Source organism: Dermacentor variabilis, chromosome 2 (genome assembly GCF_050947875.1).
Source record: "Dermacentor variabilis isolate Ectoservices chromosome 2, ASM5094787v1, whole genome shotgun sequence".
Taxonomy (NCBI): Eukaryota; Metazoa; Arthropoda; class Arachnida; order Ixodida; family Ixodidae; genus Dermacentor; species Dermacentor variabilis.
In genome coordinates, this window is record NC_134569.1 from 98,105,383 (window position 1) to 98,117,870 (window position 12,488).

General features: G+C 43.3%; 1 protein-coding gene across 2 annotated transcripts in view; it reads left to right on the top strand.

The window, feature by feature from the left end:
- LOC142572356 (calcitonin gene-related peptide type 1 receptor-like) overlaps positions 1 to 12,488 on the top strand; it is a 107,092-nt gene that overhangs the window by 88,553 nt on the left and 6,051 nt on the right. For both annotated transcript variants that reach the window (XM_075681418.1, XM_075681417.1), the window contains exon 14: positions 12,347 to 12,388. In XM_075681418.1, coding sequence (XP_075537533.1) covers positions 12,347 to 12,388 — 42 coding nt within the window. The remainder of the gene's footprint in view (positions 1 to 12,346; positions 12,389 to 12,488) is intronic.

Genomic DNA, 12,488 nt, shown 5'->3' on the forward strand with positions numbered 1-12,488 from the left:
GTTGACCAGCGAAGCTGTTTAGCACACGACACGGAGGTGACACAGAATTTTGAGCAAAGGTGCAAACTAATTTATTGCCTTGATGGGTGGTCATCGTGACGAAAGGTACGCACACTCATTCATTGTCTTGATCGGCGGTCATTGTTTCACTCGCAGCTGCGATCCCATTCTTTGATAATGTCAAGTCCATGCACGTGCGCCGCTGGGCGGTCGGTTGGGCCAGATCGGCGTGGCATCGCAAGAGATATGTCTGCAACACGGAACGCGTAAACAGCTCCCTTTTCGGTACCGAGGCATCCACATTGAAATCACCGACAACCGCAACTGGAGTAGCGCCATCGCAACTAATTCGCGCAAAATGAGTAGCCATGAACTTTACGCGTCTATGAGTCACTGTATTTTTTCACTTGCTTATGTAGGTATGAGCCATTGCTCACAGCGGTATGAGCCATTGATGATGACAGTTTACGACACACTGTTCTTTATGTTGTATGCGTGATTACAAAGAATTTAAGCACTGTTCGCTTTACTTTGCTGAGTGCTTGTAGCATCAGCCTTATGGGGCTATGAGCCATTGCATTTTTTGCTTGCCTACGGAAGCATAAATGCTTAGGGGGGTAAGAGCCATTGATGATGATAGTTTTTTTTTGATGGAGAACAAAAATGCATGGAACCCTAGCCATATAGAGCTTCGCTGTAAAGTGCTTCACAGCAAACTAGAAATACATGCTTGATCGTTTCTGGCTTCAGACAAATGAAACAGTGAGTCTCCCAAACCACGAGAAATCCCTTTTGCTCCCGATAAGTCTTCACATCAAACGTATTTGTATGCAACTTAAAGTAAAACGTTTTAACCCCTCTTGGTACATTCGTGCGTTTAACTCGTTTAAGAACACTTGCCTATGGTCAGTAAAATAGTGGAATATATACGGAACAACTCGTAAGACAATATCACACAGATCTTTGTATAGTTTTTTTTTCTTTACGCGACACACTGCAAGGGCAGTCCAGTGAAAAACGAGCCTACAGAAAAATACATGAGAGGTAGACCTCTTTTAGGTATCCACCATGCCTAGTAGCGTACCTTCCGACGCGACTACTAAATTGGGCAATGCGCTTCCCAGTGTAACTTCACAAACAGTCCGCAGAAACGCGCCTAATATATCTCTGAAAAGCATGAATCTGTGAACTAGCTGCCGTTTGTAGAGATGCGGCGAACTCAATCCTTCTTAGCGCACACGACGAAATCGTTTGGTTGGCCATGTGCGCACCCACGTAGACACCCTAATGAAAACGGCGAAAACTCTACGCAACTTCTGCACATTAACACCCACCTGAACAATTATTACTTGCATTATATATATAATGCAAGCAATTAATTGTTCACGCGTTCACTATAGCTTGCCTATTAAAAACGAATTACTCATCGTTGTTCTCGCAACAATTGAGCAGTAAAAGTATTTTAGGTTGTCAGCCTTTTCGAATACTTTCCGCCGCCACAAAGGCTCACTGGTTTTGTAATTTTCCAACGGCACTCCCAAATAAGATACAGGTGTCATCTCCTGCCTTATGTTGCAGAAATGCTTGGAGTCGTTGGCCAGTATTCATGCCGAAATTCCAAGCACTATCCCCAGTTGATTGCGCTGGCACTACTCTCACAGGAACCTTTGACAATTTTGCAGCATTAATGATGCTTTCATAATCAGCATGAAATATTGCTATGTCGTCTAAACATCCAAGAAGACGTACTTGCACTGCATGAAGACGAAATCCTGGTATGCTGGTGCTGTTGACTACGCTCAAACAAAGGATTCAATCTACATGAAAAAAAAGCAATGGCGACAGAGGGCAACCCTGACTTACCGAGCGTTCCACTTTGATTCGCGCTCCGACCAACTTCTCTAAACAAGGGTCCTACGTTCGCGTTTTCTAATATAGTCAAGAAAATATCGTGAGGTACTCTATCAAACAATTTCCCGAGACCTAGCTCTAGTATTGAAACGATGTCAGAATTAACACTACAACACTGCAGAACAGACCGGGCTTTGTGTATATTTGTAATTATTGATCGACCTTTTATGCCTCAAGTGTGAAGTTTGTCAGCTAATTCTTAGCTGACGAAACCCAACCTTTTCCCCAACCTCTTTATCAGTTTGTAGCTTCATAGCAAGAATTTTCTTATGTTGTAGTCCATGTTTGTAACAGACATCGGCCTATACGAAGTAATTTGCATCCGCGAATTCTCATCTGTAGCTTTCAGTATGAGAGCAGTGTGTGGCGTAAGAAATGATGGCGGAAGTACCAACGCATCATGAGCCTCGTTAAAGAATGACACTAGGACGACAGCCACCTTATCTGTTATATATAACCTTATAGAATGAAGCCGTACGCCCACCTGGGCCTGGAAACTTCTCAGAGTTAAGGTCATTATTTATTTATTTATTTATTTATATATTTATTTATGAAGGAACCCACAGCGCCAAAGCATTACAGTGGGGGGGGGGGGGGGGAGGGTAGAAGTACAAGAAGAAATACATACGACACCTCTGCTCCTGTACAGTGTTAAAAGTGATAACAAAACAGCAAAACGAAAAAAAAGGCAATGCCCTTAGCAATGCACATCTACAATCTACAACATCAAAAAGAAAGCAGCATTTGATTCAACCCTCACAACATCACTCGGCAGTCTATTCAGTTCCATAATGGTTTTAAGAAAGAAAGACATTCTAAACAATTCAGTTTTTGACGCAAATTCACGGACCTTAATATCATGGTCAACACGATCGGATCTATAAAAAGGCTCTCGCACAAACTTTTCGCGATCAACCCGAGCAGCTGAATAATAAATAGCATGGAAAAACTTCAGCCTCAACTTCTTACGGCGCATGTCTAGTAATTCGCAGTTGAGTGCTTCCTTCGTACTCGATGCGCTGTATTGAGCCCCGCGTTTGCCGGATACGAAACGAGCGGCAATGTTCTGCACCCGCTCAAGCTTATCTTTATCTCTACGAGTATGCGGGTCCCAAACCGTACACGCGTATTCCAGAATTGACCTCACATAAGTCTTGTACAAGATGTCCCGACATGACTGTGGAAAAGTGTTTGCATTTCGGCGAAGAAATCCCAGGATTTTGCATGCTTTAGCAGTGACATAATCGACTTGACGCCGCGAATTCAAAGCGGGAGTAAAATAAACACCTAAATATTTAAATTCGAATACCTGTTCCAACATTACATTCCTAATAACATACGGTTGCATATCAAGGTTTTTCTTTCTTGTAAATTTCATATGAACAGTTTTAGACAAATTCAAATTCATATTACATTTGACGCACCACTCTGAGATTCTGTTCAAGTCTTCCTGAAAGATCTCAGCATCACGGTCACAAGTGACTACTCTATAGAGAACGCAGTCGTCCGCAAATAACCGCATTTGAGACACTATTCCGTCACTAATGTCGTTCACGTACAGCAAGAACAATAGCGGCCCCAACATGGAGCCTTGCGGAACACCGGACACAACTTGCACCTTCTGTGACTGAGTACCATTCACCACCACAAACTGCTGACGTAAGCGTAGGTAATCTTCTACCCATGATATTACTTGAGGACTGATATTGTAAAAAGCCATTTTTTTTATTAGTAAACAGTGCGTCACGGTATCAAATGCCTTTTTGAAATCCAAGAACACACAGTCCACGCTAAGACGCCTGTCCAGTGCTTCTGCCAGCTCGTGCACAAATTCAGCCAACTGCGTAGTACAAGATAGGCCCCTTCAAAAACCATGCTGCCTAGGATTAAACAATGAATGTGCGTCCATATGTGCTACTACACTAGTATACAAAATATGTTCAAGAGTCCTGCACGCAACTGAAGTTAGTGATACTGGCCTATAATTTGAGACGGTGTCATGAGGACCAGATTTGTGAATTGGCACTACGCTTGTGATTTTCCAGTCATCTGGAAGGCAGGATTCCTCAAGCGATTTTTCGAAAATAATCTTCAAGTACGGTGCAACAGACTGAGCACAAAATTTATAAAACTTGTTTGGCAAGTCATCAGGACACCCAGCCTTACCAATCTTCAGGTTATGCAGCAGAGACTCCATGCCATTAATGCTAATAACAACATCATCCATGTCACTCACCACCGGCTGGAAATTCAAGGTACTCATATCATGTCTCTGTTGCAATGCACAGCTGAAAACAGAGCTAAAATACGTATTAAAGAACTCAGCTTTTCCTACGTCATCATCAATAAAGCTGTTACCAGACATAAGCGGTGGTATAGTCACAGTGTCTTTTCCATTTCTCTTTGCATGTTTCCAGAATTCCTTCGGATTATGCTTTAATTTCGACTCCATTGAAATTCCAAATGAATGCTTTGCAGCTGCGACTGCAACTTTCATTTTTTCGGTAGTTTCATGCAGCTTCAACCAATGATCACGTGTCGGCTTTTCTTTGTATTTACTGTAAGCTAGTTGCCTTTTGCGTGTTAGACTGCGTAACTCCCGAGTAAACCAAGGTTTACTTTTACTTCTTCTTTTCGTTAATGTCCACGCCGGAACAAAGCGCTGCCTCAGCTCAAACATCTTCTCCTTAAATATAGGCCATAATTCAGTTACTCCAGTGTAGTCGGCATATGTTTCAAATACCGTCCGGTACTCATTCAAGGCTTTATTTATCTCGCATACATTTGCTTTTTCGTAGTTTGTTTGCTCGTCTGTTTACTCGTCTGTTTGCTGTTCCAATGCTTCTTAAATGTTCAACATTCATTTCACAAAGCACAGCATTATGATCGCTTATTCCAGGTAGCACGTGAGTAGACCGGACTAATTCAGGTTTATTTGTGAATAACAAATCTAAGATATGGTTCCCACGTGTCGGTTCCAATACAGTTTGACGTAGCTCAAAAAATTCAACCAAGTTAATCAGTTCCTGACTGGACCGACCCGAGAAAGAGTGAAAGTGAGGTTGATGACTCCAATCAATATTAGGCAGGTTGAAATCACCTCCAACTACCATGAAGTCTGTTTGAACTGCGTCAAATGTCACTGCCAATCACCTTTATCCCCTTTTTGCAGTGAGATCGGCATTTCCAAATATTTTATTTCTTCGCTTACTCGAGGGCATTAGAGAGAGAAAATTACTCTTGAAGGCGTCTACGTCGACTTCCGTATACGAATACAATGCACTGTAGAATTCATTAAACGCTGTTTGGATATTTTCCATTTCTCTAAGAACAGCGTTTTTCCAGTCTACTTCGTAATATTTCGTTCAGGTGCGCTCGGCGATTTTCCAATCCTTCTGCGCGCTTGATAGGAAGCCCTGCACCCATCAAGTGCTCGCACCGAGCTCTGGCTACTGCACCTTCGTACTTCTCCTTATGTAAAATTTTTAATTTCCGCTTTATGGCACTTATGCCATCTTTAAACGTTCCACGTTGTCTGCACTCTTCTGAAACAAAAGTGCTTAGATTGGCTCGCAGAACATTTTCAACATTTTTTTTGTTTGTGCTTTATGGCGCCTGACATTATAACGGCTTTCATTCTCACTTCTTGCTTAAGTAGCTCCCAGTGTTCCCCAACCTCTTTATAGTACCCTGTGTCAAATTTTGCGATCGCGTCTTTGACATAGCTTGTAAAAACGTCGTCGTTTAAGAGCTCATCATTTAGCTTCCGATTTTCCCAAACAAATCCACCCTTTTTATCTTTTATTTTTCCGACACAAAATGTTACCAGACAGTGATAGCTTAAAGATACTGGTTGAACCCGATATTCTCCGATCAGTGGTACTAAATTTGCAGATAAATAGGCGCGATCCAAGCACGTGTGGCTTTGGCCTTGAAAATGGGCAAAGCGAATATCAGTCCCAAACCCACAGCAGTCACCGACGCCGTCCAAACAATGCTCACTAATGAGATTATTTAAGAAAACGACACTGACATCCCTATAAGGGGCCGAGATGGTTTTGTCGTATGCCATGCACACGCAATTGAAGTCACCAATAACAATTACAAACCGATCAGTGGCGCAATGGTTACTGATAGTTTCAAACATTGCTTTTCATTGTTCTGCGTTTCTAAATGCATAAACGCATATTATTCGCCAATTGCATTCAAATGATGTAACATAACAAATAATGAACTGACCTGAAACGTATGTCATACAATTTTCTACAACTGCACCAAATGACCTACGTATCATCAGCAAACACCCCGTCGACTTTCCCACTGCGTTATACACCTACATCGTACCTACTGTTAAGAGTCACACCATACTATGCGTTGCTTCTTGACTCTCAATTTTAGTTTCTCGAACCGCTACAAAGGCCGCATCTTTTTCAGTAATTAACCTGTGAAGCTCATTTTGGGCCTCCTCCTTGAGGCCATCCCTCTCATGTTTAACGTCGCTACAAGCATGTCCTTTTAAAAGGTGGCCATGTTTATTTTTCTTATTGTTACCAGAAAAACAGTATCGTGCCCCCCTTAAGAGGAAGCTTTAGCTCGGGGGCTCCTATCTAAATACATGTAAAAGGAGAATTCGTTTTTCTCAGCAACCACCGCACCAAATTTGACGAGGTTTGTTGCATTTACAAGAAAAACTCAAAATCTAGTGACTGTTGGTTTCGAATTTTTGAGTTAGGTCATGAATTTTTTATTAAAAATGGGCAAAAATCGAAAAATTTCAAAAAACGAAACTATCAAGTTTACAACTCTGTAACTCAGCAATAAAAAATGATATCACAATTCTGTGAATTGCATCTAATAGTACATCTAAAGCGGACAAAATTGGTTTGTTACACATGAATTTAAAAAAATTTAGTCATAGGGACATACAACGTTTGCAAAACCGTTGTAACCAACGTAGCAAATTGACGTAAGATGTAAAATAACATACTGAATTTGTCCGCTTTCAATGATCTAATGGATGCCGTTTACAGAACCGCGATATCAGTTCTTGATACAGAGCTATAAATTTGTAAACTTCGTGCTTCTATTTTTTTCCAACGGTCAAATATTTGAAAATCGCGTTAGCAAAATTTAAGCCCTAAATCGATATTCCGCGACCAACAGTCACTAGAATTTAACTTTCTCTTTCAAATGCAACACATTTCATCAAAATCGGTCCAGGGGTTATCTCATAAAAACGTTTTTGCGTTTTACATGTATTTGAATAGGCCGCGTCGGAGTTGGGCCCGAGCTAAAGCTTCCTCTTAACATCTACGCCGACATCCCACGTAATGCTGATGAAACAGTCCTTACGACCTCTCAGTGTCGCCGCGGGGAAGTGATAACGAGCGTTGCGTTCTGGTAAACACGCTACTTTTTCCCAGCGACGCGTCACTCACGCCCCGATGGACGTACTTGCTGCTCGTGAGGAATGCTATTTCTTTATAGTTGCGTCGTCATGGCAGCGCCTCGAAGGCTTGCTGCCCAGGTCCATCGACGCTGCGTCATCGTACTCCACGCTGGTCGCCATGTCGCCAGCTTTTGCCGTCGATGTCCCCAATGAAGCAGTGGAAACATCAGTCCGCGTCTGCAACCAGGTCACCCTCTCTCTCGCTAGACACCACGCCCCTGTCCTTTGCGCCTGTCGCCATACTCGCTGATACTTCTGATACTTCCTTAGTTGATGCAGATAGAGACGCTGGCTTTTGTCTCTGGTCACCTCCTTTAGCGCAGCTTGTATTAGCTGCGTCTCTTCCTGTCACAGTGTCTAATGCCGTGTTCGCGGCAACCTGCTGCGCTTCATGTTCATTCATTATCTACTCTATTTTCTGCCGTTCCTCGAAAAGCGACTCGAGTATAGGACCTTGCACATTCCGCCTGTTGGTCCCCATAAGCACGACACACGTTGCATCTGGACACATTACAGTCACGAAAGATGCGTCCTGCAGCTTTCGTTGGGGCATTCCTTCATCAACTGAAATGTCACCGATCTCTGAGGCCTCATGCGCTTCGTGTCGCGCAATGCAAAAAAGATAAGTAGCCAATGAGTTGATCAGGAGAATAAGAAGCGATGAGGGTTTTTATGGGTCACATCAAGGTTAATGGTTTGACGCGGATGTACATGGTGCTGAGGAGAGATAAGGACTTGTAATCGTCGGCACAATTCTTATAAAGTTGATAAGGACCAATGAGGGTTAAAAGCATAAACCCCATGCAAGCGATCTTGCGCCCGACCGCGACAAGCGACGCGATGTAGATGGCTGTCGTGTTCGCTCGTCGCCTAGAAGTCGCAGCCCTTGCGAATGACGACATTGAGCGACGTCTCCCCGGTGTTCATGGCGTGATGGTAATAAATACGCACCGAAACTGGCGTGATGCGTGCTTTAATAATATAAGTTGATGTGTTTTACTGTAAGGAGCAGCGTAAATATTTCTGAAGGTCTTGGATGATGTTCTTATCCTTGCACATGTCAAAATGTAGTCGTTTTCTGGTTTCATGTGACAGTCAGTAGTACTTGGCTGATGTGCATCCAGTTCTGGCTTCGCACTATTCGCTAGTCGCTCATAGCACTTCCGGGCGACGAGCAACGAATTCTATATTTCCAAAACCGCACGATCGACCGACGAGAACGAGCGATCTGTTCGCGCGACCGCTGTTTCGTTGCTTGAAGCCGTCGTTGCTCGCGGTGGCGCACAAAATCGCTCTCGTGGGGTTTGGGCTCAATAAGGGGCAGATTCAATCCCCAAAGGTTGATAAGGACAGATAAGTGTTGCAAAGAATCGAATCGGGTGCGATAGGGTTGATAACGACCGATAAGTGTTGGTAAGGGTCGGACCGAGTCCGATAACGTTGATAACAACCGATGAGGGTTTATAAGGTTTATATTGGTATATAGGATGAAGTTTGATAAGATTTATAGTGACACCGGACTGCATGGAGATAAGCAAGCGGCACAGTGCTTACGCGTACTTAGACAACTCCGGGAGAGTTCCTGCATACTTTTTACCACTCTCCGAGAGAGAGAGAGAGAGAGAGAGAAAACTTTATTCAAGGTGACTGTTTTGCACCGCCAGTGTGAATGATAATTACAAAGAGTGTACAGCCCGCAAATATCTCTCTTTTCAATTTGAGTTTATTCTTTCACAAAATGCTGAATATATTTGTCAAATATGAAATACAAAGTGAGGTCCCATAGGCAATGACTCTGCTCAATGGGGACATACATGTCTCTGTCCTTTCCTTTAAATCATAGGGCCACGTCATTTGACTTGAACTTGTTGGCACTCACAAGCTCGACAACTAACGTATTGCACGATATACATGAAGAAGGAGGGGAAAAGAGATAGGACCTACCCACCCTTCTTCGTCTATATTGCGCAGTACGTTACTTGTTCTGTATGAACCGAGTAGTCCGAAATGAATTACTTGTCACAAGCTCTGTTTTATACCAATAGGTAATCGCAAGCTCACAGGGGACCGCAAGCAACCTACGTAGCTTGCTATCACCTGCGCACTTACCCATAGCTGCGCCACCCACGTGGCCGACTTCTTACTCCATTACGTCATATTACAGCATGGGGTACCTCGGCAACTCCAAACTGACCGAGCCGACAGTTTCTTACGATGGTGATCGATAACATTCTACGGTTTTGCCAGACGCAACATAAGTTGACCTCGGCGTACAATCAACAGACGGGCCCCGCTAAGCAGGAGGTCGCGCGATGGAATTCCGGCCACGGCGGCCGCATTTCGAAGGGGGCGAAATGCGAGAACACCCGTATACTTAGATTTAGGTGCACAAAGAAGAACCCCCAGATGGCCCAAATTTCCGGAGTCCCCCACTACGGCATGCCTCATAATCAAATCGTGGTTTCGGAACGCAAAACCCCATAATTTTTTTAATCCACCGACAAATGACATGACGGAGCGACTGAACTGAACGATTACTGGCATGCTGGCAATGTACGTGTTGTCTCAACACGTTCGGACATGAGAGAACTGGTTATTCGCGTTCCTTTTATTCCACCGAAATCATACATTCCCCGTGGACACGTTGGTGCCTTCTTCTGCGTGCTACCTTCCGAGTCTGCTCGAAAAGCCATTGCCCGCGCCGACCATGCACATCACGTTTCCCACACTCAATTTTCTGAGTAAGAATTACAGGACAACCCACCCTGCCTTGAGTCCATTCTCCTCCTCTGGTCCCCAGCGCGTCATGTCAGGTATTCTAAAAAGCTGCTGTTCCCCTACACAAACCTATATTAGGTGTACCGCCAAGTGATCGATGTAACATACGAAATCACTCCATTGTTTTCATCCCCAGCGATTCAACCCATCGATTGAAAGGGTAATGTTATGAACGAGCTATTCTGCGGACGAACAGGAAAAAGCTGCAGTATAGCAGACCAGAAAGAGGATGAGCTATGCCCCTGTCCGCCATCTTTGTTGGTGCGACATCACTGGCTGTCGCTGTGTAAATATTCTATATAAACCATTTTGGGCATCTCCCCGTAACAATATTGCTGGGACTGTCAGCGACGCAAGACACCGGCAATAAGACCAGTAGGTCTCCTGCAAAATAATCGAGCCTCCTTGCCGATCATTCTAACAAATTGGGAAGGACTTACTGAGACTATCTCCGCCGTCAACATTAGGGAATAAGTGGATCGTCGTGGCTGCCAACTACCTTACCCCACACTTACGCCAGATGTCCCGTTGTAGAGCAGTTGAAGATCACAGCAGCGAAACTGTGATTCACGAAGCGAACTCTTTGCTGGGCGACCTTGTGCCCACAAAAGCAAGTGACACTCGAAGCTCAACGATAACGGCGATTTCAGTCTGTTATCGTTGAAATCTGATCGGCGGGTCAAACCCATCTCCTTTTATACAAGAGTCGTCGAATGTCTCACAGTAATCGCTGGTGCCCGCGTGTCTTCCAGAATGTACTACACTATTCGCATCGTGCATACATCATATTATACAAGGTTCGGTGGCAACAGGCAGCGGATAGAAGCCTCGACAACGTTCGAGAAACTTCCAATGCGTGTCCTGTGCTGAGCGATAACGTTTAAGATTTGTTAGCCGGTGCAATGTTGTCACCCCAGAAAGATAAGCAAGTAAACGTGTCAGTGTTTATTGCGTTTAATCTCACGGGTTTTTAAGTTGAATATAGGTACGTAGCAGTATTCGATGCTCTCGAATTACATTCCCAATATAGTCCGATTCACTCAGACTGAAATTTGCATAACCAGGACAGGACTTTTAAAGGGACGCTGGAGATAAAAACGATTTGAGCTATGTAAGTAAATTACCCTATTCTAGTACTAAAAAAGTCAAAATTAAAGCGAGAAAACACGTGGTACGCCCCGATAAACGCAAAAACTTTTGTCGAAGATTACGATACTCCCTTATGCAATTTCGCACAAGCTCACATAGCCGTTCTTTGCAAGGCTTCGCGATCAAGAAGCCCAACCACAAGTAGCTGTACAATGTTGTTCATGTGTGGGACGTAAACCCATTGATCACGTCGTTCGTAAAGCTAAATATATAGCTCGATATTGATTAATATATGACCTACGTGTTTCGCTCCGTCCTAAAATTTGATGTCGCGAACACCATTAGGTATCCGCAAGAAGCACAAGTTGTCTACCACATGAGAAGGAAACTATTATTATCTAGAATTTGCGACCAACAAGGTACTTGTATGTACAACGGCTCGGCAGGGAACTCCAAGATTCTCTTTGTTTCCCAAACATTTGCGGTGACGCATGCTCCTGGAAAAATTTAGGTGAAGTTATTTCGTTTCACTTAAACAATGTTACAGGTAATTCGATTTATTATTACGAGTAAGAGAGACTCGTATCTGACGTACTGAGTTAAACTAATTTTACAGTTGGCTGTCATATCCATTAGCTATCTGAGAAAATACAGTACAGCAACCTACACCATCCTTTTTGTTCCTACTATAAATATGTGCTTCTTTTGTTTGTATGCGAATTTATTAGCAGCAAGCAGCGCAATCAAGCTATATTGAAATACTTGGCATTCGAAAAGCGCAGGAATATTCGATATGAAATTGATTTTTAATCGTGATTATCTATTGTACGTTATTCTGTTTCAAGAGAGCACAAAGAGTTTAAATTACCCCCATGCTTATATAGTAAGAAGAGCTGCGCCCGGAGGGTATTGAAATAAAATTTGAGGTTGGTTCAGGGAACTAAGCAGAGAATATTCTAGAATTTTTAAAAGAGCTAAGTCAAAAAGCTCAATAAACGTTTTTGCAATGTTTGGTAGGATGCACTGCAGGCGCAGTGACATCGCTGAATTTTGCAAACAATGGGGCACTTTACGGTAACTATTATTCTTTTTGAATACAATTATTTTCTTTTTGCGCAGGGATTCTTTGTAGCTGTCATATTCTGCTACTTCAACGGAGAGGTAAGCGAGGCCCGTTTGATTCTGATTGATTACTGCTTTTTTCTCGGTGTTCTTGACAACTTTACACCCAATCGGCCTTAGGTTGTGCAAGTTCACTCAT